The sequence below is a fragment of the Zingiber officinale genome, chromosome 9B (genome assembly GCF_018446385.1).
Source record: "Zingiber officinale cultivar Zhangliang chromosome 9B, Zo_v1.1, whole genome shotgun sequence".
NCBI classification, from domain to species: Eukaryota; Viridiplantae; Streptophyta; class Magnoliopsida; order Zingiberales; family Zingiberaceae; genus Zingiber; species Zingiber officinale.
Window position 1 is genome coordinate 2,442,028 of NC_056003.1, and position 26,593 is coordinate 2,468,620.

Here is a 26,593-nt window from a genome sequence, read left to right on the forward strand (position 1 = left end):
TGCAAGTGTTCTTTTGAAAGTCCAAGAAGGGTAGTTTTGTTTTTTATTTGTGCAGGCTATTCAACCCCCTTTCTAGTCGGCCAACGCGACCCAACAAAAATGCTGGATATAGGCCCGGAGTGTTTCTTTTGATCCTTGCTTCAAGGAGAAGAAGCTGACGCTCGTCTTTTGATAGCGTCGACTGCTGGCGAAGTGGTGTAAGAAGGCAGCTCGGAAGTCCTTGAAGCTTCGTATTGAGTCGTCCGGTAGTCTTCGGAACCAGCGCTGCGCCGATCCGGAGAGGGTGGTAAGGAAGACTCGGCATTTCACTCCGTCGGTATACTGGTGCAGCGTGACTTCATTATCAAACTGATCCAGATAATCATCTGGATCGATCGATCCATTGTTTGTCCCGATCGCCAGCGGGGAATAGTGTCTGGGCAGAGAGTCTTGTAAGATCTCCTCTGAGAACTGCCGGTTGATCCGTTCAAGCGACGCGTTGCTTCGGGTGCCTTGCCTTTCCGTGCATCCCAAACGGGAGCATCATCCGAAGACGATCCCCGCCCTTGATTCGGCTGGGCTATCTCCAAGGGGGTTTGGAACAAAGTGCGATGAAAGGGAATCGGTGTGGGCGGCGCTTCCCCCTGTGTGTCGATCGGCCTTCGGTTCTGCCCCCACACGGAGATTTGCTTCGCTCGGTCTTCCGGCCCCGCTCGTCTACCGGCTGTCGATGTTGTAGGCTATGGCGCTTGCCGATCGGCTAACGCCTGTTGTTGTTGCTGCTCAATCATCTTCGTTGCTCGAGCTTGAACGAGCATCTCGAGCTCTTCCTGGGCGAGCGTCACTATGGTGAGTCGTCCAGCGTCCTCCATTTTCTCGGTTCGGATGCAGGTGGCGTTCCCACATATGACGCTAAATATGATCTTATCCGAAAGTTGAAGAGACAGGAAGTTGGGGATGTGGCGCTCACGCTGACCTCCTGTGGACTTTGCTCCGACGCTGACCTTCTGTCGACTCCGCTCGGGCCTGCAACACAAACTACGTCAGTGCCGAGGCAGGGAAGGGGTCCCCGGCGTTGGCCCTCCGACGCTCAAGTCAGTCATTGGCGATGAAGAATAAAGCGGAGCAACAAGAAGGCTGTAGCACAAACAGTGAATATCGCATACCTCCGCCAATGCTTGGACCCCCTTTATATAGAGCTCTGGTAGCGTGCGTGCACGCTTCCCAAGGAGAGCATGCTTCTCGTAGTTTTCCCTAAAAAGATTTGTCAGTAAAGTGTCCCTGACACAGTACCTTAACGGGCCGAGCATATTTCTAAAGTGACAGTGGAAGCTTTCGCCGTACGATCTTCTAGCAGTCCATGCTCGGTGTCGACGGCACCAACTCCCAAAATAATATCACTGGATATCATCAGGAGTGTATTGTTGGGTCGAGCGGGTTGGCCACTCGGCTGGAATTCCGCCGCCCTGGTGCCCCGTCTAGTCGGCCAGAACCTCGCTGTTCCTCAGTGTGTGTCTGCTCGACCGAAGGTCTACTTTGTTATTGCCGAAGCTGCTACCGGGCCGAGCGGGGTAGCCGCTTGGCAGAAGTTAAATTGTGTTGTCTGTCCGAGCGGGGTAGCCGCTCGGCTCGGCTTCTGCACATCGTCTCTCTTGAGCGTGGGTCGTTTGACTTCTCTTCGTAGCGAAGGCGACGACGGGTCGGAGTCTTTTCCCTGGTCGGGGCATGATTCGCCCGACCGACTGATACCATCTACATGTTGATCGCCTTAACTTTGACTTCTACCATGACAATGAGGTAGATCCTTCATCATCACCGTATCAGTATTATTATTTAAAATACAATACCATAATAATGATGCTGTTAATGATCATATAATTTATCTCTTTTGTATATTGAGTTATTTTTTTACTATAATTTAAATATAACACAGTAAAAATTGACAAGATTGATAAACTAAGAAATAAATATGTCGTTTAGAAAATCTAAGTATAAAATTTTACAAATTTAAGTACGCTGATCAAATTAACTAAAAAAAAAATCAATTCTTCTTTTAATATTTTTTTAATAAAAATGTCCGATTTTTTATTTTTTATTTATTTTTATTTTCATCAAGCGCAACCTTAAAAAACGTTGAGATCGAACGGTGTTTGTCTTTGCCGTGGCGAAACAGAAGGAAGAAATCCAGGAGATGCTCTGAATCCCCTTCCTCGGCCACGTTCAACGCTTGGGAGTCCGCCGGATCTGGAGATGGCCGACGAAGAGGTCGGCACTGCGCTCGAGCTCGGTGATCAAGGAGCGCATCCCCCTGATTCATCACCGCTGGCGCTCGAGCACTACCTCCCCTTCGCCATCCTCGCTTCGATCCTCTCCCGCCTCGACCCTCGTTCCCTCTGTTCGGCTGCTGCCACCTGCCGCTCCCTTCGCGGTGCCGCGTGCCACGCATTGTCCTTCGTCCCTTCTTTTAACCTCCTTGTATTATAGCCGTCTCCTACATCCTTTGGCATCTCGTTTCGCAAGGATTTGACCCTTGTTTGGGATTTGTGATTACAGGAAATCGCGCCGACTGCGGATCTTCTGGAGCCGCTACTACCTCCAAATCCGTACCTGAAGAGCTTGAAGCTGGACTGCAGTCGCCTTGATGATTCGTCGATCAGGTTCTTGATCAGGCCTTCTCTTCAAGACTTGTGTCTCCATAATTGCGAAAATTTGAGTGGAAGGCTTCTCGCTGAAATTGGTGGCAAGTGCCGAGATCTGAGGTAATAGATGTATATCGACCCAAAACCATAATCTTTACAAAAAAGGAAAACAAAATAATCAATTTTGTGATTCTCTGCTACAAATTCTCAATTTTTAAGGTCCAGATTAATGATCTACCCACATATATTTGCTATTACAAAGTAGAATAGTGTTTTTGGAGCTTCACAATCCAGTAAACGATCCCATTAGCAAACAAACTATTGACTATTCTCCAGCTCTTTAGTGCCTAGACTCCATACCTAGCTTACAGGTGCTAAATCTCTTCCTGGTCAGGTTGTTGTTATGCACTACCACCACCATCACCTATTGTTTTGGCTCTGGAAAGTCAGAGAAAGGATGCATTTATTATAAGATAAGGTCATGGATGGTGCTTTGGCTCTGGATAAGAATGACATAAACCAATGGATCTGGCTAATATTGAAGTGCATGAGCTCATTTGGTTTGCCATGAACTTGCTTATTGAGTGTGATGATGAACACATTAATTTCTTCCTTTTTATCTTTGTTACGGCACTGCATGCTTTTAGTTGAATGTGATGAGTCTTGACTAATTGTGAACTCAACTACATGCTAGCTACATGGATCTTATCTTGCCACTGAATTCAAATGTAGTTGAGATCCATGCCCATAAAATTTTTTATATTTGCTCTAGGATGGATATCAGTGAGTAATCAATCCTAAAAAGCATTTGATTTTGAGACTGACATTGGCATTTATTTATTTTTTTGAACCACTATAGAGAAAAGTGCATAACTTGCTCATAGGCTTTGAATTGAAACCAAATTCACTTCCACAAATACAGTTTGGTGGTTTATTGTTCTTCTTGATCCTCAAAGACTTAATAATTGTAAAATGTTTTTATAGAAAATTAGTTCAAAATGCTCTGATATTGGTTGCAAGTTTCCTCAATTGTAGAATGCAATGATGCAAAACTTTCCTTTATAGTACAATACAGCACATTGTGAGTCCCAACTACTTGGTTTAAGCTATTCAAAAATTATCCTTGAATTCAATCTAAGAATGTATCTCCTGTGTTGATTGAATTTACCTTTGATAGGTCCCTCTCTTTAAGCTCCCTAGCTGAACGTAGAGGACTCTCATTTGTATTTGCTGATCTAGAGGAATTGCTTACTGGTTGTTCTCAGTTAGAGGTGAGTTAAAATTATCTCATCTAAATCATTCTACTGTAGATATTGATTTCATGCTGAGAAAGAGGGAGAGGGAGGAAGGAATTAATGTTTGAGTAAAGATTGCAGGGAGGGAGGAAGAAAATCAATATTTAAGAAAACATAGACATGTCTAGTTGCTTATTATTTGAGGAAGTCAATAGAAAAACAGATATGGAAAGTAAATCATCTAGAGAGTTATGCTGTTGATCAAACCTGACAGATAGTGTTTACTAGCTTATGATCCTGATGTGTGGTTGATATGATATATGGATCTTGGAGCTTACTATTATTGATAGAAATGATGCATTTATATGTTGATTTTCACTAGTTTCTTCTTGCTGGAAATGCATATTTAAAATTCTGAAAACAATTTGGGAAAAACTTTTATTTTATTTCTTTCTAATATACTATGATTGAGGATGACTTCCAAGGTTGTGCTGAGTAATGTGCACAGCACCATCCATTCCATCATTATGCATAGTAAATTATTCTATTTTAGTGCACCTTGCTATAATACTGGAGAAATGATCTATTTTTTCTTCTTATAGACACTCACTTTGGCACTTGATTTTTCCTCATTCGACCATCCCAATTTTGGCCAAGTATGGGCAAATGCTTCTGTAGTTCTTTCTTGCCTGGAGATCGGATATATACCCATGACAATGTTGATGGAACTACTCAGTGCAACAGTGAAATCACTTCACCCCTCAAGTCCTGTTAAAAAACCATCAATGTTTCCTAGCCTTCAGATGCTATGCCTTTCAGTGGACTATATCACAGATCACTTAGTTGGTTTTATTTCAAAGGGCTTCCCGTTACTGTCATCGTTGGATCTTCAAGATGCCCCTATCATGGAACCTATATTGACTTCTGATCTCACTAATGCTGGGCTTCAACAGATAAACTCACATGGTAAATTGAAGCACATTTCTCTTTTACGCAGCCAGGAGTTCATGTTCACCTATTTCCGCCGAGTTAATGATGTCGGCTTTCTTTTAATGTCTGATGGTTGTTCCACATTGGAAAGTATCTGTCTTGGAGGCTTTTGCCGTGTTACAGATACTGGTTTCAGAGCCATAATACACTCTTGCGCTAACCTACGGAAATTCAGGGTGTCTCATGGGAGTCAACTCACAGATCTTGTTTTCCATGACATTTCTGCCACTTCCCTTTTGCTAACGCATGTTAGCTTGAGGTGGTGTAATTTGTTAAGCAATCTTGGTGTTGTGGGTTTGTCTGATAACAAGCAGCTGACGGTTCTTGATCTGCGAGATTGTCGGAATCTGGGTGATGAGGCTGTAAAGGCTTTAAGTTATCTACCCAAGTTACAAGTGTTGTTGTTGGATGGCAGTGATACTACCGATAAAGGATTGTCATACCTGGGCAATGGCAGTTGTCCATTGTTTTCATTGTCTCTTAGAGGCTGTCGAAGAATCACATCGAATGGCATTTCATCTCTTTTTGGTGGTGGCTCAGTGAATCAGAGCTTGCAAGTGTTGGACCTCTCTAGGCTTCCCAATCTCACAGACGAGGCCATTTTGGCACTTGCTAAAAGTAGGATACAGATCGTTGAACTTCGTATCAGAGGTTGTCCAAATATCGGAGATGTATCTGTCATGGCTTTAGCATCCATGCAAATCGAAGGCAGCTCACCTGGGAGCAGCTTGTGCGTGCTGGACGTTTATGAATGTGGTTTAATCACACCACTCGCATTTCGGTGGTTCAAGAGACCTTACTTCCCAAGTTTGAGATGGCTGGGAATGAGCGGAAGCCTGAATAGAGATATGGTAGATGCTTTACTGAGAACCCGCCCTTTCTTGCGCTTAGCATGTCGCGGCGAGGAGCTAGGGATGACTTTCCTCGACAATGCAAGTAGATGGTACAGCAACGAGGAGGAAGAAATGGATGAACTTGAAAAGTGGCTTTTGGAAGGTGAGGACGAAATGGAAGATGACTCAAACTAGTGATCACTCTCCTAACATTTGGATGTTTTTCTCTTGGTTGTCGATGTTGCTGCTGTATTTATACTCATGGAACCTTGTCAGTTCTTTATCTTGTATATTATCGTCAAAATGCTAATTGTCGACTCTACTATGATATATCTCTGCCTCAAGTATTGAGATTTGGATTCTTTTCAGTTCTTCAAGACCACTGTCCAATTGTACACCAAGGTTTCAATTTGAGGCATACTCATTAGTTTAAACATAATCTAACCTGCAGAATGTTCAATTCGATTCTCAGAAATTCAGCGTAGCAAGTTAAATTAAATATTTATGAATCTGTTTATATTCGTTTAATAATATAAAACACATTTAATAGATAGTTTTAAATATTAATAAATTTGATTTGTTAATAATTATAAATAAAATTCATGCATAATTCGACGTGCTTCATGGCGCCGAGGTCGGGAGGCAGACGAGGTGCAGGATGGCTTCACGACCGGGCGAAGGTTTGATTGACGAATTCCGTCGAACACTCGGGCAGCAGCAGTCGAAGGTAGGGGAGGCAAGATTATAAAGAAGAATGGACCGGTACAGTTGGTTTAGTGTGCGTATTACGACACAAATAAGCAAACTAGAACTTGAGCATACAAGAAATAGTCTGGATTAAATTATTATCCTTCAAATAGTTGTGGAAAAAATTGCTGCTGCTGAAGAACATAACCTGTTTGGGCGTAGGTGGTAGATAATATGTTCCGGCCGGGTTAATGGAAAATTCTGCTTGTTGATTTTCCAACAAAAAGGTGTGAAGTTGCAGTTATGATCAATTGAGACAGTGCAAGTACTCACTGATTTGTTCCTTGTTTAGGTTGTAAACAACAGGTACACCAGGCCTTTTAGGTATTGGACTATTTCCGATCCGCCGAGTTTTGAGCTCCCATAAACTCTGTCCACGAAAGTTATTGGAACCTACAATTTTTGCATTACAAAACAATTTAGCTTTCAAGCAAATTTTAACATGCGCAAACGATAATCTTAATAGTTCACTGCAATGCTAAAGATAAATCTATGATCTTGCCTCTTCAATGTGATAGCCCTTCCTGCTAGCTCTGACGATAATCTCCATCTGAAAAACATATCCTTTACTCACGCATGAACTTATGACATCTTCGAAAGCACTCCTCTCATAAAGTCTGCAAAACATGTTCCACTAGGATTTATGCATGAGCTTAATATAGCAGCTGCTTGCTTCAGAGGCCAACCAGAATGAAGAAAAGTGTAATTATATGTACAAATACGGATTACCTAAAAGAACCAGTCAGATCGGATACACCTGGCCATAGAAGTGTCTGTGCAAGTACATTGGCTCCCCTACTTGTGAGTTTACGCATAAGGTTCCATCCATGCACACCACCATGACGGACATAGCGGGTTCCTGTAACTATACTTGCACCAGTTTGGATTTGCTTCCTAGGAAACATAAACATCAAGATTCAATTCTGTCAACATTTAAGACTACAAATGTGCCAAAAAGTATCATGTCCCATAAAAATACAAGAAGCCATATGGAATATGTGACCATATGCTAGTAACGATGAATTTTAAATGATTCAAACAATGACTAGAAAGGAGCTTATTTGAGATTAGCCACATTGATTTTTCATTCATTCAACTCTATTAACAATTCTAGTGCACTACAACCAACAAGAGTCTCATTAAATAGTGTAGTCATTTTACAGGTTTTTTCCCTCCTAAATCAATTCATTCACAGCTCTTAAATATAAGGCCAGAAGACACTTTAAAAAAAGATGTTTTCTGTTCATCCACAACTATACTACTACCCAGAACAGGGATCATTTCTCACAATCGCTCATCTTGTATATGCTTGTATCTTCCACTTTGTATATAATACATGATATTACCAAAAGCATAATCAATTGTAAGACAAATCAAGACTGGTATCAATAGACAGCCCATAAAAGCCTGCCTTCTACATAAATTGTATTCGGCAAGCAGATGAATTAGATGCACCCTTACCTATCCCATTAACCATGCACAACATGATTCTACAACCCACCCTATTGTCTAAAAATGTACTTGTTGATACCATAAACTTTTGAATGCCTAAATTTTCAACTAAACTTAAACACTATTGATTCTTGGTGTAGTCCTATAATGAAACTTGCTCTAACTGTTTATTTCATATATTTACATGCATAGCTGTCAAGATGAGTTTTGCAACATGCCAAAGGTGAACCAATTAACGTGTCACCATTTCAGACTCATGTTAGGATGTCAGTCCTGAAACAACCCATGCAATGACATACAGATCATGTTCCTTAAACTGCCAGATTCAAATTTTAAAAAACTGATATTGCATTCTAACTTTCAAACACCAATATTGCAGTTTATTAAAAAAAGGTACTAATGCTACTTGTTTCTTAAGTTTAAACCTACTCATCAGTCATGCTATAAATTCAATAACCGTGGTTGATATCCTAGACATGAAAACATGAACATGGAGTTTTTTCAACAAGATTATGTTGCACCTTGTTCTTTCTTCAGTTACTGTTAATAATGTGAAATCTGCAACATTTTTTACTCTTGTTCATTTTTTTTTGCCAAAATATTATTTTCCTTGTAACAGAAAATTTCACTTTGCCAGTATGATGAACACGTTGTCTTCAAAAACAATGAATTTGTATGTCTAACTACCTTCCATGAATCAAGGGTGAGATAAGTATGTCTATGTAATACCTATGTCTCTACAGTCTATGAACACCTTTACAGAAGTCTGATCTAAAATTCAGTTATCAATAATTATAGTTGTAGCTACTAAATACTTTTCTATCAATAGCTTATTTATATCCATACCAACTTTTGCCGTAGTATTTTTTGAAGTTTTTCAAATGCTAAGCAAAATCAGTACCTGATGAAGCTGGGCAAGTATTTTGGCTGTACACAAGAAAATGATTGTTAGGATTAACAAAAATACTGCAGAAATTTAATATCAACAAATTTCCATAATCAAGCACATACATGGTGGGAGAGATCTGCATCCATGATTATTATGTAATCACCAGATGCATGCTTAAATCCATGGACGTAAGCAGTTCCTACACATTATTTACCCATTTCAATGATTAGTCATGAATTTGCTACCTAAACCAAAAAGAGCTGCAGCCGTACCTAGACCAAGCTTCTTTGGCCTTGCACGTAGTAGCTGACAGAATTACATTATATATGAATAAGGCATTGACAACAATACAAAATCATTGACTACCATTATTAATAATCCAACTAGGCTACTCACAATGCGATCTTTCCCATAGACATCCTGTAGTTGTTTTATGATATCTTGAGTTCCATCAGGACTTCCATCATCTACAATAATGACTTCAAACTCGGACTCCCTAGCAAAAGCTGAACAAATATTTACTCCGATTCTCAACAAATACTATGGATAAATAGATGTTGACCAGAGAGATTAAAAGCTATCAGAATATATAAATCAGATCCCAAGGTTAGTTTTGAAAATGAGAACATTGATTAATAACAAATTCCTTGAGATAGTCAAAATATTTGGAAGAAACAATGAGCAGTAGAGTATTTATTCCAAGGTTAATTTTTCACCAAGTCATTCACATCGGCATTTATATCATAAGGCGGATAAAGGAAACAACAGTTGTTTCAGATAAATGTCGGAAGAAAAACAATCACTGACTTCAACCATCATCACACAAGAACAAGATGTGATCTGAGTGTGAAGCAGGAATATACAGTTCGCTCACTATACTCCATACCATTCTAGTTACAGTTTGTGGGGAGAAAAAAAAAACATCATTAGAAAAAGTTTCTCGTCTCGTCTTATCAAGATTTTAAAAAGCATATGCAAGTGAAATGCAATCGGATATTGCATAAAGCATATGCAGTCGGATATTGCATAAAGCATATGCAGTATATGGGGCACCCGTGAAGCATTAAAGAAAAATAAGTAAAATTAATTGTGTTGACAACAATGTATAACAATACATAAAACTTACATATACCACATAATATATCAAATTAATTAACTTGAATTATTCATAATTGATAATTGCATATACAAAAATATATCAAAACCTAAGCTATCCATAGAATAACGCACATTATGACATTAGTGAATCAATCACTTGATATTGATAATTTAGGGTTAGCCATGCTGATGTATTTTATAAAACAAGTAGACAGACATTCATCAATAAGTTCTATTTGAATAACCCATATATTCGTATGTTTTATTTGCCACAATAAACTAAAGAGAGTTTTTTTAAGCATGAGTTGAAAAATAAGGAGAGAGTAAAAGGGAAGAAGGCATACTGAAGATGTTTGAAGATGAGGTAGATGACAAGGGCAATGTTGAGACGCTCATTGTATGTTGGAATTATGATGCTATACTTCTTCCTCTTCATTTTGTTAGCAGCCATTATCTTTTCATATTCATCTGTATCAATCTCCTCCAACTTTGCCATACTCCCTTTTGGCACTGATAGAAAATAATGAAAAGAGATCTGAACAATGTCAACAGGACAGACACCTGATACCAACAAAATATCAACAGCAAACTTGTATCCAGCCCATTCATGTTTCAAAAGGCAAGAGAATAACATAGTTTACAACCAAACAATGGAGACTTCTCAAGTCTCCCAACAAAGAGAGCTTCTGATGTTTGCTTATCTGACAAAATAAGTAATCTCATATACCCGAATAAAGCACTAGGCAGCTTTGTCAAAAGGCGTTAACAGTCCTCAAGGGTTCATTACCACATTGCCAAATGAGCCAAACCGGGCAGCACATGGAGGCAAACTTAAATTAATTCATCAAATTTATCAGGCTATTAGACTAATTCTACTTCGATTATAGATAAAAACAATCTGGGCTTTCTGTGAGTGCATGAGGCAATTTAGTGCAACAGGATTTTAAGCATCAGTCAATGTCACAAATGAGTGATCTGAACTAGAAGCGACTTGACTTAAACATTTATACTGTAATATTCAGTCCGTAGGTTTGCTCATAGGTTTGGCAGGTGAAACCTATGAAAATAGTTGAAAGCAACATTGTATTTACCACAAATTATACAAGTACAACCTCCAAGCTATATGATTTTCCTCTCCCTCAATTTTAACTACTACAGGATTCTCAATAACAAGGAAATTAAAACATCTAAGCTAATACACTATTCTTCTCCCTAGAGTTTTACTAAAAGGTTTGCAATAATAAATTCATTGTAGCCAGAAACAAGGTTGTATTTCGAGAATAATGAATTTGTTGGGGATTCAATCAAAGTCCCGTATTGAAAGATTTCGCCTTGAACGAAGTTGTGGGAGGTCCGGAGTAGGTCAAGAGTGACTAGATGCTCGCAAGGAGGCCTGGAGCAGGTCAAGGTGACCGGATGCTCGCAGGAAGGCCCAAGGCAGATCAAAAGTGGCCGGATGTGGATGCCTGTTGGGAAGGCCCGAGACAGGTCAGGATGACCGAATGTTCCTAGAAAAGCCCAAAACAAATTAGGGTGACCGAATGTTCACAAGGAGGTTCGGAGCATGTCAGGATGATCGGATGCTCGCAAGGAGGCTCAGAGTAGGTCAAGGTGAGCAGGATGCTCACAGCTCAGACTAGGTCAAGGTGATCGAGTGCAGATGCTTGCGGGGGGATCCGGAGCAAGTTAGGTTGACCGGATACTCACGAGGAGGGCCCGAAGCAAGTCAAGTGACCGAATGCTCGCGGAGAGGACCCGAAACAGGTTAGGTGACCGAACGCAGATGTTTGCAGAGAGGCCCGGAGCAGGTCAGGTCAAGAGTGATCAAACGCAGATGCTTGCAAAGAGGCCCAGAGCATGTCAGGTTGACCGGATACTCACAGGGAGGGTCCGGAGCAGGTCAGGATAACTGGATGCTCGTGGAGAGACCCGAAGCAAGTCAAGAGTGACCGGATGCTCGCGGGGAGACCCGGACCATGAGAGCAATTGTGATCCTCGTATGAGGGGAGGATTGTTGGGGATTCAATCAAAGTCCCACATTAGAAAGATTTAGTAAAGATCATGGGTTTAAGAGGATGTAAGATATCTCCATTGGCATGAGGCCTTTTGGGCAGAGCACAAGAGCTAAGTCATAAGGGCTTAGACCCAAAATGGACAATATCATATCATTATGGAGATATGTGAATATCCTTTTGGGCACAACAAAATCAAATTAATAATCTATAAAAAATTGCCTTAATTAAAATTACTACTATCACTTGTTGTATTGCATTAATCAATTTCAGTTTTTTGATGTTCACATGATAATGGAAAGCTAAACGGAGGAATAAATTACGATCTTTTAGTGAGAAGACAAAGAAGTCTTCCATACCTAATTCTCGGATTTTGCTTTTAGGGCCACACCGGAATCGTGGAACCCAGTTGCCCGATGCTATCACATCTTTACAGTGATGCTGGAGAGGATGAATCAAAGCCGAGCGACCAAGAGAAGACGCCAAAGGTGATGACGAGCCAACTCAATTCGTTGTCAAGTGCCCAAAAAGGACGAGCCGTTGCCGCCATGCCGCGAGCGAGATCATGAGCGTCAATACAGGATCCCCATTAATTAATTAATTGCTCCCTTTTAAAATTTCATAAAAAATTCCTAATTATATCACAATTTACAATAGGGCACCCCTTATTTCCCAGTTCAGATCTTCTGTCCGGACGCGCGTCACATGCTTGTTGTTTAGTGAGTGGGACACAGGGACAGAGAGAGTTTGAGACAGAAGATCCGAACTGCATTAATAGTCACAAAACTTATTAATGCACATACTACTTTGTTTAGTTTAGTCATCACAACTTTGTTATACTGTTAAGCTGAATTAATCGGTACAATAATTTCTCAAGTGTACAGATAACTAGTTTGTGGATGTTACCAAATTTATTCCTTAGAAAAGGAAACCTTATGTGAAAATTTTATGAACAGATCTTTGCAAACCATACAAAGACTCTGATGGGGTTCTCCTAATTAGCTTTAGCATAGGATATTGTTACACATTTTATGAATAGATGGTAAATCAAGTTTTGACAAACAATACTAGACATTATTTAGCTCTTTTTTTTATGAAGTTCACATGATGATGGAAAGCTAATCGGAGGAAAAAATTATGATCTTTTAATGAGAAGACAAAGAAGTCTTCCATACCTAATTCTCGAATTTTGCTTTTAGGGCCACACCGGAATCATGGAACCCGGTAGCCTGATGCTATCACCTATTTATGGTGCTACTGGAGAGGATGAATCAAAGTCGAGTGTCCAAGAGAAGACGTTAAAGGTGATGACGAGCCAACTTAGTTCGCCGTCAAGTGCCTAAGAAGGACAAGTCGTCGTCGTCGTGCCACGAGCGAGATCGCGAGCATTAGAGGAACTCACAATACAAGATTCCCATTAATTAATTAATTGCTCCCTTTTAAAATTTCATAAAAAATTTCTAATTATAATTTACAATAGGGCACCCCTTGTTTCCCAGTTTGAATCTTCTGTCTCGAATTCTCTCTGTCCCTGTGTCCCACTCGCTAAACCACAAACATGTGATGCGCGTCAAGAAAGAAGATCCGAATTGGGAAATAAGGGGTGTCGTACGATTAATTAGGAATTTTTTATAAAATTTTAAAAGGGAGCAATTAATTAATTAATGAAGATTTTGTATTGTGAGTTCCTTTAACGCTCGCAATCTTGCTTGCGGCACAGCGGCGATGGCTCACCCTTCTTGGGCACTTGACGGCAAACTAAGTTGGCTCGTCATCACCTTCGACGTCTTCTCTTGGTCATTCGGCTTCATCCTCTCCGGCAGAACCCTATACAGGGGACGGAGCTGGAGCTTGCAACAGTTACTGCTGCAAACGAGAATCCAATCGAGGAGTTACTAGCTAGAGCAGCTGAGGCTAGACAACAGCTTCAAGCTGCAATGATTAACTTACCTGATGCTATAGAGGAACCACCTTTGTCGACTTCGGGAGGGGAAGGAGCTGGAGCTGCTGTCGACGAAGGAAGGGGACGGAGTTGGCGGAGTTGGCGGGAGGGGACAGAGGGAACATCTCCGGGTCAGGCGCTGATGAGCACATTGAACTATTCATATAGCTGAGAGCCCGCCCAGGCACATTGACACAATTATCAGGGGCGCGCTCTACCACTGAGCTAATAGCCCGTCCTACTGGGAGGCCTGCTATGCCAAAAGCTAGAAAACCCATCCCTCTCTTTCCTTTTTACGTCCCCATGTCGCCACACGGGAGGGACATGGGGGCGTAAAAAAAATCCTAATCCGATCTAGGATAATAAGATCATGAGCTTAGTCTTACTTCACAGTCGAGAAATGAAAGAAAGACTTTCATATCCAAGCTTTGCTCGACGTAACTGCAGAAGGGATAGGGAGGAAAGGATTTAGGGCACAGAGAAGGATTTCGTCGACTCACTGTACGGAGGGAGAAGACGCAGGCTGGTTGCCGTCGACTTCGGGAGGGTACGGAGCTGGCGGGAGGGGACGGACGGGACGAAAGACCTTAGGGCACGAAGGGGTTCGACGAACATTTGCTTTTGCGACGCGCTTTGCACGCGTGTCAATATGTTTGTTGTTATTCGAGAATCGGCAACTCCAGAAGATCCGAACCGGTTAAATTAAATCTTACTTTTCCTATTTTCTCTGGTTATTTTTTTCCTCAATCCTATAGATGTAATCTAGACCGATCTAATTTGATTTATTTCATGCCCGATAAATTCCTAAACGGTAAAGAGTCCAATAATACCTTTCATTATTTATTTTAATTTCTTTAAATATATTAAAATATTATTAAAATTTTAACTTTATATACAATGTGGGCTCATATTAGGCGTAATACAAATTATATCAGACTCAATATTGATCTATATAATTTATATCAGACTCATGTTGAAATTTAGGTGGCATTTAATTCTCTTTTAAAAATTAGAATGAAAAATGGTATCATAGTATTATGGAATGAGAATGAGAATGAATATGAGTTTTAGTATCATTCTTAAAAATAATATTTAATTGATTAAATATTTTCAATCGGAATGAATTTAAATTTACTTTTTTACCCTTATAGGAAAATAAGAAGAAAAAAATAGATGTAGGGAGAAAGTTGAATGTGAGAGAAAACTATGATGAGAGAGAAATTATGATGAAAAAAATAAAGAGAGTGAAAGTATGATGAGAGAAAATGTGATGAGAGAGAAAGTATGATGGAAAAAAATGAAGAGAGTGAAAATGTAATGAGAGAATATGAGGAGAGAGAGAGCATGATAGAGAGATTGAGGAGAGAAAAAGTATGATGAGAGAAAAAGTAGACTGAAAGAGAAAGTGTGATGAGAAAAAATGAAGAGAGGGAAAGTGTGATGAGAAAATGAGGAAAGATTGAGGAGAGAGAAATTACGATAAGAGAGAATGATGAGAGAGAAAGTGTGTTGGGAAAAATGAAAAGAGAGAAAGTGTGATGAGAAAAAATGAGGAGAGAGTGTGATGGGAGAGAATGAAGAGAGGGAAAGTGTAATGAGAACAAATAAGAAGATAGAGTATGGTAGGAAAGATTGAGGAGAAAGAAAGTATGATGAGAGAGAATGTGTGATTAAAAAAATGATGAGAGCGTGTGTAATGGGAGAGAATATGTGATAGAAGAGAATGAAGCTAGAGAAAATAAGGAGAGAGAGTGTGTGTGATGGGAGAGAATATAGGGAGAAAATTATAGAGAATATGTTATGAGAGAGAATGAAGTGAGAGAAAGTATGTTGAAAGAAAAAGTGTGATGAGAGAATGAAGAGAGAGAAAGTATGATGAGAGAGAAGGAGAGAGAAAGTGAAATGAAAAAAATGAACAAATATATTAAGGGTGTTTTTATCCAAAACTTAATTTTCATTCTTATTCCTATCAAAACTAAAGGGAAGAGGTGGGTTTCATCAATACCCAAATTTTTTTGTTTCATTCCAAAATCTTGATACTATTCCCATCAATCAAACGTAAGGTTTGGGAATGAATACATTCCTTGGTTCCCAAACCCCTAAATCAAACGTCACCTTAAATATAATTCTTTATTATTACGTAATTCTTTCTTATTGCATTTTACATCCAAAGAAATCAAAATAAATAATGGAGGGCACCGTTGGACTCTCTGCAATCTCATAAATTCACTGATGGACCTATACAGTTCCGATTGAATCCATTTTAGGTCTTATGGATTTCTAAGATTGCAAAGAGTCCAGTGGTACTTTCGATTGCTTATTTCGACTTCTCCGATGGTGTTAAAATATTACTAGAAGAATTCAGCTCTAAATCCTAATGTGGGCCCATGTTGGACCTGATATGAACATGTGGTATCCCCTATTGCTTATTTAAGCTTCTTCAAAAGTGTTAAAATATTATTAGAAGAATCGACCCTAAATCCTAACGTGGTCCCACATTGGACCTAATATGAATCATATCAGGCTTGATATGATTCCATATCAGACCCAACGTGGATCTGATACGATTCATATCATGTCCATGTTGGAGTTTAGAGCCAATTTTTGCTTATTATAGTTTAACACCTCCGAAAAGCTTAAATAAGCAGCGAAGGGCACCGTTAGACTCCTTGTAGTCTCAAAAATCTACAAGATTTGAAATAGATCCAATCAAACATGTCTAATTCCATCAGTGTATTTTGATCGCAATCCAGTGATAGACATGTTGGGTCTGATATAGAATCATATCAGACTCATGTTAGGTTTAGAGCTAATCCATCTTTATTATATTTTAATACCTTTGAGAAACCGAAATAAGTAACGGAGGGCACCATTGGAAGTCTTAGAAATCCACAGGACCTGAAATGTATCCAATCATAACTGTCTATAGAGGCCTTGATCACCGGCTAGAGGGAGATGAATAGATGGTCACCCACTTCTTTCACTTTCTTATACTTGTTAGCGCAACAGTAATATGAACAAGCAAATAAAAAGCTAATCCTAGAAACAAGAAGGAAAAACACAAACCCTAACACGTTCGTTTACTTGGTTCAGAGATGATACTCCTACTTCATGACTATTCGTAAGGTGGGCGTTCCCTCAATCTATTGGTGGATTAGTCTCGGAACTCCAGCTAGCTCAATCCTCTTTGTCGGTGGAGACCCCACCACAACTGCGATCAAGAACCTTGGATTGCCCTGAGCTTTGGAGACTATATTAGGGGTTAACCACCTCTAATTTCGTTACTGAAGCCAGTCAATCCAAACTTTATTATATAGAGCTTGGGAGGAAACACTCAAGTTGTATTTTCGTCACCAATTGACTGTCATATTTATAAGTCAACTAGTCTCTGTGGAATTTGATCGTTACAATCCAATGACTCAATTCCACCAATCGACTGTCATTCTTACCAGTCGACTGGTCCTCATAGGCCGAGCGAACAGAAGCATTTTATTATCTCCCAGTCGACTGACCAGTTAACTGGTAACTTTACCAATTGAGTACACCAGTTAACTGGTAACTTTACCCGTCGACTGGTAACTCACAAACCATGGAATTCTATTTTAGGTTTGCTGGTTCTCAACCACCAGTCGACTGAGACATATACCAATTGACCGGTAAACTCTAACTTATGATTTTACCCCCAAGTACAATCACTTATGCACTCGTCCTCGCTCGCACAATCTTGACCTTGCCTTCTAACCTCCTTCCATCAGCCTCGTGTTCCTCGGATACTTCCTTATCCTTCACGCCTTGCCTTCAAAAGCTTCTTTCATGCATTGCTTTCATAAGTGGATTTTGACCGAAATCAACTGATGGTCCTATACAGGTCCGATTGAATCCATTTCAGGTTCTATGGATTTCTAAGGTCGTAAAAAGTCCAATGGTGCTTTGATTGTTAATTTCAACTTCTCCAGATGTATTAAAATATTATTGGAAGAATTCAGCTCTAAATCCCAACGTGGACATATCAAGCCCAACGTGGGCCCACGCCGAGCCTGATATGAGCTTATGGTGTCCTCTATTGAATATTATTGGAAGAATCGACTCTAAACCCCAATGTCAGCCTATGTTGGGCCTAATATGAATCATATTAGGCCTGATATGATTCCATATAAGGCTTGATATAAGCTTGACATGATTTCATATCAGGCCCAACGTGAGTTTAATATAATTCATATCAGGCCCAAATTGAGATTTAGAGCCAATTTTTGCCTATTACATTTTAACACATCTAAGAAGTCAAAATAAGTAGCGGAGGGCATCATTGGACTCATTGCAATACTAGAAATCCACAAGATTTGAAATTAATCTAATCAAACCTATATAGATCCATCAGTAGATTTTAATCGAAATCCACTAATAGACATGTTAGACCTGATATAAAATCATATCAGGCCCATGTTGGGTTTAGAGCTAATTCTTCTTTATTGTATTTTAATAGCTCTAAGGTGCCAAAATAAGTAACGGAAGGGTACTATTAGATTGCTTGTGGTCTCAGAAATCCACAAGACCTGAAATGAATCCAATTAGACTTGTCTAGGTCCAAAACACACTAATGGACACGTCGATTATTTATTATTATATTTTAACACCTCCAAGAAACTGAAATAAGCGACAAGGGCATCATTAGGTTCTTTACAGTCTCATAAATCCAAGGACATAAAATAGGTCCAACCGGACTTGTCTAAGTCCATTAGTGAGTTTTGACAGCGGACCTGATATGATTCCATATCAGACTCACGTTGAGATTTAGAGTTTATTCTTCTTTATTATATCTTAACACCTATGACGGAGGCTACCATTGGACTCCTTACGACCTCAAAAATCCAAAGGATCCAAAATGAGTCTAATCAGACACTGATGGATCTAGATAAGTCCGATTGGACTCATTTTAAGTCTTGTAAATTTTTTAGACTGTAAGGAGTTCAACGGTGGCCTCCATTGTTTATTTCAACTTTTTTTGAATATATTAAAATGATATTGAGATAATCATCTTTAACCCCTGACATGGACCTAATATGAACCTATCAGATTCATATCAAGCCCAACATAGTACTGATATAAATATTTATGCATGCATGCAAAAAAGAGAAAAGGAGAAAGGAAAGATAAAAAAGGATGCATATATATGAGAGAAGAAAGAGAAGAGAGAAATAGAAGAAATCAAATTTAACAGGAGGGGTAGAACCCCCTTGGTAAATACCAAAGTAGTGTGCGTCTTTTGGTCAATTCGAAAATCTACATACGCCCTTTAGTAAATTGTTGATATATAAAAGTTTGTTAACCTATAGATCTTCCTCTGCGGACTTATATAGTAGCAAAATTGTCCTTTTTTATATATTTTTTGGCTTGCAATTAGGTCATTTAAGATTTTACCTATAGAATTTAGGAGTTGAGTTATAGTATTAAGTATAAAAAAAAATTTAAGTCTACACAAGGTATGCGTCATAAGGTCCTTAGTAAGGTTAGGGAAAAATATTAAATTTTTGATATACCGTACTTACCATACCAAAATATACCGATATTTTGATATACCAAAATTTTCAATACGGTCTTATATCATACCAAATTTTTTAGTATTGGTATGAGATTTAATATTTCGATACAGTATATATCATACTGATACTAAAATTTTAAGCTAAATAGTATAAAAATATACCATACCAGAATTTCTGTACGATTTTGATATGATTTTTCTTATAACAAATTTTTTTGATATAGTATACAGTGTACGATTTCAGTATATCATACCAAACCACCCCTATGTTAGGACCAATGGAGAGCTAGGGGGTGAATAGCACCGTTCACTTTGATGAGGTTGATTTGCAGTGGATGTCTTGAAGCGAAAGCTCCACCAATACTAACACTAGGATTTACTTGGTATCCACCTTAAAGAGGTGACTATCCAAGGATCCGGCCCTCTCTCACACATGCACTATAAAAGAATTCCTTCTTAAAAATAATCCAGAGGCGAAGAAGTCTCATACAAGCTCACATACAAAGAAATACAATAAGAAGGAGATACAAAGTTAATGAAAATGGAATCTTACAATATTACAACAATGAAACCCCTAGCTTGCTCTCTTCTTGCTTATAAATGCCTCTTGATCGACTTGTAAATACAGCAACACTTCCCTCTTACTCTCCAAGAACTAGCCATGTGCAATGAGAAATTGTGAGCAAGAGAGATGAGAAATAGTGCTCACGTCAACCCTTTTCTACGGCTCTTCGACCACCTTGAATTGCTTAAGATTCTTCTTAAGTGATTATCACCTCTGCAACTGCTCAGAATGACTAGATTTTTTAACTTAAGTGATTATTCTAATCGTTTAAGAGTGCCTAATCGATTAGCCAAATCGATTAAGATCCTTTTTGTTTGATCGCAAGAACAACCTTTAAGCGATTAAGCTTCCTTGCTTAATCGCTTATCACCTTTTTTGTTTCCTTACAGAAAAGACCTTAAGCGATTAGGATGATCGCTTAAGCCATCTTGAATCACTTAGCTTAAGCGATTTAGATCACTTATGTAATTGTGATTTCCAGCTCTCAAGCGATTAAGCACAATCGCTTATGTTTTGCTAAATTGATTGTCCTAATTGATTTGGCAACCCTATCTCCTAAACTCGAGTCCTAGGGTTTGGGACAAATGTCCGATCCTCCATGACCCACTTAGACTTCCACTCATCAGATATCCGGTCAAACTTTGACTCACCTGAATTTTTCAATACCTAGCTTCACTCACCAGGACTTTTCACCACCTAGTTTCACTCATTAGGATTTTTCCACCTGGCTTCACTCACCAGGGTTTCCTCACTGCCTAACTTCACTCATTAAGGCTTCTTGCTAGAACCCCAAGGTAGTTTTGATGTTATCAAACAAGTTAAGTTAGGTCCTGTTGGGTTTAACATTGTGTCTAAGTGTGCAGAAACTTAGGAGCACAGGAAGTCGAGCAAAAGACGCAGCTACCGAAAAGGACGGCACGGGAGAGAGCCAACAGGCTCGGTGCGTCTAAGGGATGAGGTGTTGTGGAAGAGTATGCAGGTAGACGAGAAGGAAGCGCGTGGTGTTTCCGAGGGATAAGAAGTCGGAGCGGAAGGTTGCTCGAGAAGGTCAGAAGTTGGGTTCGAGTGAGTTCTATTTCGGATGGCCAAAATCACTTAAGCGAGCGGAGCCGGAGCGGAAGATCCGGACTGAGGCAAGCGGAACCGGAGCTAAAGACCCATACGAAAAAAGTCATCTATGTTGACTTTCCTAGTCCAAGCGCCTGGACCAGGTCGAAGCGCCCAGAACCAGTCCGGGGCGCCCAGAACCAGTCCGGGGTGCCCGGACCATCCGAGCGACCGGAATCCAAATTTTTCCCAAATCGACGTGGTGTTTAACTGTTGCGTCGGGGATAGAATTCCATCCCATTCCAGGCACCTTGAACCCTTCTAGGTGCCCTGACCAGGGCTATAAATACAGTCCTGGTCCAAGAGGTTCAGAACAACACTTGTGATTCATTCTTGTTTTATTTGTTCTATAATTAAGTACTTCAACTGTTGTAAGAGGCTTCTCCGCCTGAAGGAGATTGTTTACTGAGCTCCAACTTCCTTGAATTAATAATCTCCCCGGTTGTAACCAAGTAACCCTTTCGTGCCTCTTTTCTTTCAATTATTTATTTTATTTATGCAAGTGTTAGATTAATTAAGCCGTAAATTCGAGCAAGGTTCTTTTTATTTGTCAGGGATATTCCCCCCTCTAGCCGGCCGCCAACGGTCCTACTCTTCCCAATTGTCCGGCTTCACTCATCAAGACTTCCCATCTACCTAACTTTACTTACCAAGACTTTCTAACTGGTTGGTTTCACTCACCGAGACTTTCCAATTATCCGGCTTCACTCACCAGGACTTTCCATCTGCTTGGTTTCACTCACTAGGACTTTCCATCTGCCTGGTTTCACTCACCAAGACTTTCTAACTGCATAGCTTCACTCACCAGGACTTTTCAACTACTTGTTTTACTCACCAGGACTTTCTCATTACCTAGCTTCACTCACCAAGACTTTCCAACCGTCTGGTTTCACTCACCAGGACTTTTCACACAAAGTGTTTGGTCAACATTGACCCACTTAGTTTTTCTTCTTCTGTCAACCATTCCATTGATTTTGTCCTTGCCTAACTTCCATTTAGGACTTTCCCAGTCAAGAATCCGACTAACCTTGACCTACTTGACTTTTCTTCCACATCAAACTGGTCAACCTTTGACCAGAAGAGAATTGTACCAACAATCTCCCTAATGAACAATTGCACCTGCAACCTCCATATATTGTCAAACATCGAAACTCAAGTTTGAACCAACTCAAGCTTAGTAAACCTGGTCAAATTTGACCTAGAGATAATTGCACCAACAATCTCTCTCTATTTGATATTTAACAATACGTTTAAGTTTGGCTCATCCAATAGCCCCCAACTTCTTTTTCATATCAAAGCATGAATGAGGGTTTTCTACATTCTCCCCCTTTTGAATATGGAGAGTTTCCTAATTTAAACCCTACATTCTCCCCTTTTGGCACATATCAAAAATCTTTTCTCAAGATTTATCCCACTTATTATTCACAATCTTACTTATTATTTACAACTTCACAATAAAAGTCTCATACCTTTTATTGTCTCCAAATGCTTATCCTCGAGCATGCATTTATCATCCAATGCTTATCCTAGGGCATTTGCCTTTCCATACTCAAATCATGCCTTTAGGGAAATCCTCCCCCTCAAAGCATGCTCCATACTTTTATCATTATACCAATAATGATTTAGAGTTTCTAATCCTTTAGAAAATCCAAGATTTGAAGTTATGAGGATAAAATTTTAATCTTAAAACTAAACCTCATCACAAACTCCAAATTAGTCTCCTCTAACCATTCCTTACTTATTTTCATCAAGAAAAATACTCTTAAATACTTGTCTAAGCACTTCATAGGGTTAGGAATAATTATCTTGACTAAACATGACTTAATCAACTTAAATAAACTTACTTAAGTTGAACTTAGAGCCTTAAGCAATTACTTGCCGCCCTTAATCGCTTAAAATATGTCTTAAGCGATAACACACTGTGTCAGTCGCTTAGGACACACGATAATCGCTTACTGATAGAGCTTAATCGATTCAGCCACATCATAATCGATTAATAATTTCACTTAATCGATTACCATTTCTGATACCCATTTTTTATTTTTGCCCAAATTTCAGAAATGCTCTAATAATTCTATAAAATTTAAAAATTCATAAAATTCATGTAGACATTATTTATGTCATATTCTATAATGAAAAAAAATAATTTTCTAAGAAAATATATCCTATTTTTAAAGAATGATAAAACTTGAAATCATTAAACCTTTCAATATTTTTTTTGTAATTTGTGTCTAACTATTCAATGGTGATTACTATCATCAAATAGTCTTCACCAAGGTTTTCAAAGTATTTTTGAAATCATTTTCAAAACTAAATTTCCAACCATGATTTTTGGGCTAAATGCACATGACTTGTATACTTACTTTCCACATGATTGGATAACACATAATTTGTGTTTTAATAAAACTAAAACTTAATTAGATACACTAAATCAATATCTTGAGTTTTGTCCATCCCCCTAATAGCTTTCTTGTATCTAATGTGCATTAAGAAACTAAGTATTTCAAATTTTGATCATCTACCTAGGATATCATTTATTATCTAATGTCATTATCCTTAATTATAAAGAGTTAAAATAATGTATGAAAATATTTATGACATATATCACATGCATATTTTCTAAAATAAACTCTAAAAATATATCAAGGATAATATGATACATGTATTAATGTATTAAGATATCATGCCAATATGCATGTGTGAAATGATGACATAGTATGTGATAGGGCAAACAAAACATAACAATTTAGCATAAATAAGAATACCTAGATATTCATCTAAGTTTTGTCCTCAATCCATTTTTACTAAGTTAAACCTTATTTGACCTAAAAGCCCCTTTTCCATAAATGTGCCAAAATCCTAATTTTTTTTGCACATTTCTTAAATTCTATTCTAGTTGTGTCAATTTAATTTAGCTTGATTCCTCAAATATTTTCATTGACACATATTTACTCTTCATGAGTAAACATCAAGTTTTCATTTTCAAAGTGTTTCAACATTTTGAAAATGCCCTAAAGTGTCAACTTCACCATGGTTAGATTAACTATCCTTCAAATTATAGTTAATACTCATTAAACTCATCTAGGGTGTAGAAAACATACACTTAGGAACTCAAAACCTATTGATATTCCTGGGTGTGCTAGATACTCACTAAGGATATCTCCCTAGACACATTCCTAATGACTCTCCTAGGTTTTTTTGAAGCCTTAGTCACACTAGTCTCCTCAAAGTCAACTCTAAGGATCACTTCCATTGTAACATTAACTTGACTCCTAGTCTAATATACCCAATATATATATATATATATATATATATATATATATATATATATATTAGAGGATAATGATTTAAAACAATTAAAATTATAAATAAATGAAATCATTTAGGAAAATAAAAAATAAAATAATTGATAATTAATATGGAAATAAATTTATAAAATTTTCTAGAATTGTTAGAAGTGATTTTAAATTTTATAGGGATAAAGTAGTAACATATAAAGCTGTTTGGAAATATTTTTTTAAGTGTGAGTTGATTGAACCAATTGGCCTAAGTTTAATTATCAAAACCTAAGTTTTGATTTATCTGTTGTCACCGTCCTCCTCGTTTACGCACACGACAACGTCCTCCGTCACCCTCTGCACATCGGGCCGCCTGCGCCGCTTCACCTTCCATGTGAGCAGCCGACGCCAGCACTGTGCTCCCCTCCTTCCTTAACGCCTCCTCCGGTCGCTACCCAATCCAAGCAGCCCGCACGTTGCCATGCTTGCTACTGCTGCAAGCAACAGCGACGCGGCACTACATTCTTTGTTCCCCACCCGAGCAGGATGTTGATTGTCGCCCCCTCCCCTTCACGAGCAGCGCACGCCTTCCCTTCAAGAGCAGCACACGCCTTCCCTTCAAGAGCAGCCGCAGTGCTATGCGTTCGACCCGATGCCGAGCAACCGACGCCACCTCCCAGTTGCTGCCACGTCCTGCCACCGACACAGATTTGCGGCCACCACCGGTAGCCGAAGCTACTCGACTGGGCCACCATCAGCCACTTGTGCCACCCCCGACCGCCGGAGCTGCCGCTGGAGAAGAAGAACTGGTAACATTTTAAGTACAAGTAAATCTAATTAATTTTTACTTTTAATGCTTGATTAATGGGTATAATTATTCGATTAGTTAATTAATAGGTTTATTAATTGATAAGGCTACTGATTAATGGAATTAATGGAGATAAGGATTAATTATATGATTACCCAAATTTTGAATTGATTAGATTATAATCAATTTAATAAGTTATAACTTGATGAATAAGTTTACTATTTGATTGATTAATGAATTTGGGGTTGATTAAGCAATTAAATATGATAGACTAATGGATTTAATTAAATTGATATAGAATTTGAATAATAAATGAAGTGTAATTGATTAAAAATTCATAATTAATTTGGATAAAATAATTAGATGATCGAGAGTTCGATAGTTATGGATTAATATAATCAATAGGTTGATTAAATGATTTATAGATCCTTAGATCAGTTTTATATCATATACTTGTAGGATTTGAGCTCGAGGTAGATTTGCTGACTTGAAGACAACTAGTTAGTTCTACAATTTAAGGTGGGCAATTCTTACTTTGACCTCTTTAGTTTTTTATCTTAGTACATGATTATTTATTATCATTTATTGATTAGACAGCAGTTACTGCTTACCTTGACTCTATTATATTTTGCTTCTTGAGTTGATATTTTATTACTTGTCCTTACATTTAGTCTATTTGATATTCATGCAGTCTTGTTGATATCCATGTCATTTATTGATATTTATAGTTATGTTGTTATGTTTGTGATATCATAGTATAGCTTGTAGAGATTTACCTTTGGATGTGATTATTTTAGCTAGTTTGGTTATTATTGTGTACATACATTTACCTCTGGACTACTCACTTAACCAGATAGCGGTAGCATGTATTATCGCCTGTAGTCCGTAGCTAGATAACTACACGTCCTGTTTGCCCACTAGACCAGCTAGTGGTAGTGTGTATTGTCACCCACAGATAGTGACATTTATGTGCTTTGATTGTCCATTGGACCGGTTGGTAATAGTGTGTATTGTCGCCCGCAATCAGTAGCTGAGGAGTTATATAGCTACCTCATCCTATCTGTCCACTGGACCAAATGGTGGTAGCGCGTATTGTCACCCGTAGATAGTGGATATCTTAACTGCCCACAAGATTCATTCATGATAGCATGTTGTTATGCGCAGTCAAGACTTATTATATGTTTGTTATGTGTTGAGTTTATGTAGATGATTTTTGAATGAACCGTATATACTCCCGATTTATTGGCTATATCTGATGGAGTAAATCGGTGAAAGATTATGTTGTGGTTATAGTTTGTTTAGTAGATGATTTTAAGTCCATATTCTTACTTTTGTAGTAAGTATTATTATCTGAGACTGCATCATTTGATCTTCGTATATTATATTGATCATGCACTATCTTTTTATATCCGCTGAGTATTTTGTACTCACTATCCCTTATTTTTCCTCTATTTCCAAGTTAACAGGTAGAGGATGTGTT

At 38.6% G+C, this 26,593-nt stretch overlaps 2 protein-coding genes across 6 annotated transcripts; one reads left to right on the top strand and one right to left on the bottom strand.

Annotated features, from left to right (window-relative positions):
* The first annotated feature begins 2,117 nt into the window (after positions 1 to 2,117).
* Positions 2,118 to 6,053, top strand: LOC122023899 (F-box/LRR-repeat protein 10-like). The gene is made up of 4 exons (XM_042582320.1): positions 2,118 to 2,454; positions 2,533 to 2,738; positions 3,796 to 3,889; positions 4,456 to 6,053. The coding sequence occupies exons 1-4, from the start codon at positions 2,230 to 2,232 to the stop codon at positions 5,869 to 5,871; spliced, it is 1,941 nt and encodes a 646-aa protein (XP_042438254.1). The 5' UTR covers positions 2,118 to 2,229; the 3' UTR covers positions 5,872 to 6,053.
* Positions 6,054 to 6,395: 342 nt separating this feature from the next.
* LOC122024029 (dolichol-phosphate mannosyltransferase subunit 1-like) lies at positions 6,396 to 14,468 on the bottom strand. Of its 5 annotated transcripts, none has more exons than XM_042582532.1 (10): positions 13,825 to 14,309; positions 13,050 to 13,737; positions 10,207 to 10,372; positions 9,161 to 9,260; positions 9,037 to 9,070; positions 8,887 to 8,963; positions 8,777 to 8,802; positions 7,153 to 7,317; positions 6,926 to 7,040; positions 6,422 to 6,816 (listed from the first exon to the last, which is right to left on the bottom strand). In XM_042582532.1, exons 3-10 carry the CDS (start codon positions 10,356 to 10,358, stop codon positions 6,712 to 6,714), a joined length of 774 nt encoding a protein of 257 aa, XP_042438466.1. In that variant the 5' UTR covers positions 10,359 to 10,372; positions 13,050 to 13,737; positions 13,825 to 14,309; the 3' UTR covers positions 6,422 to 6,711. The 5 variants fall into 5 exon arrangements, with proteins under 5 accessions (XP_042438462.1, XP_042438466.1, XP_042438465.1 ...); XM_042582531.1 differs by having other exon boundaries at positions 13,050 to 13,740; XM_042582528.1 differs by lacking the exons at positions 13,050 to 13,737; positions 13,825 to 14,309 and adding an exon at positions 14,317 to 14,468 and having other exon boundaries at positions 6,396 to 6,816.
* Between the last annotated feature and the right edge of the window lie 12,125 nt (positions 14,469 to 26,593).

Coding starts and splice junctions, on each gene's coding strand:
- LOC122023899 (XM_042582320.1), top strand. CDS start 2,230: ATGGCCGACGAAGAGGTCGGCACTGCGCTCGAGCTCGGTGATCAAGGA. Junction 2,455..2,532: donor TCCCTTCTTTTAACCTCCTT/GTATTATAGCCG, acceptor TTGTGATTACAG/GAAATCGCGCCGACTGCGGA. Junction 3,890..4,455: donor CTGGTTGTTCTCAGTTAGAG/GTGAGTTAAAAT, acceptor TTCTTCTTATAG/ACACTCACTTTGGCACTTGA.
- LOC122024029 (XM_042582528.1), bottom strand. CDS start 14,431: ATGTTCGTCGAACCCCTTCGTGCCCTAAGGTCTTTCGTCCCGTCCGTC. Junction 9,261..10,206: donor CTCATCTTCAAACATCTTCA/GTATGCCTTCTT, acceptor AGCTTTTGCTAG/GGAGTCCGAGTTTGAAGTCA. Junction 6,817..6,925: donor AGGGCTATCACATTGAAGAG/GCAAGATCATAG, acceptor CAAAAATTGTAG/GTTCCAATAACTTTCGTGGA.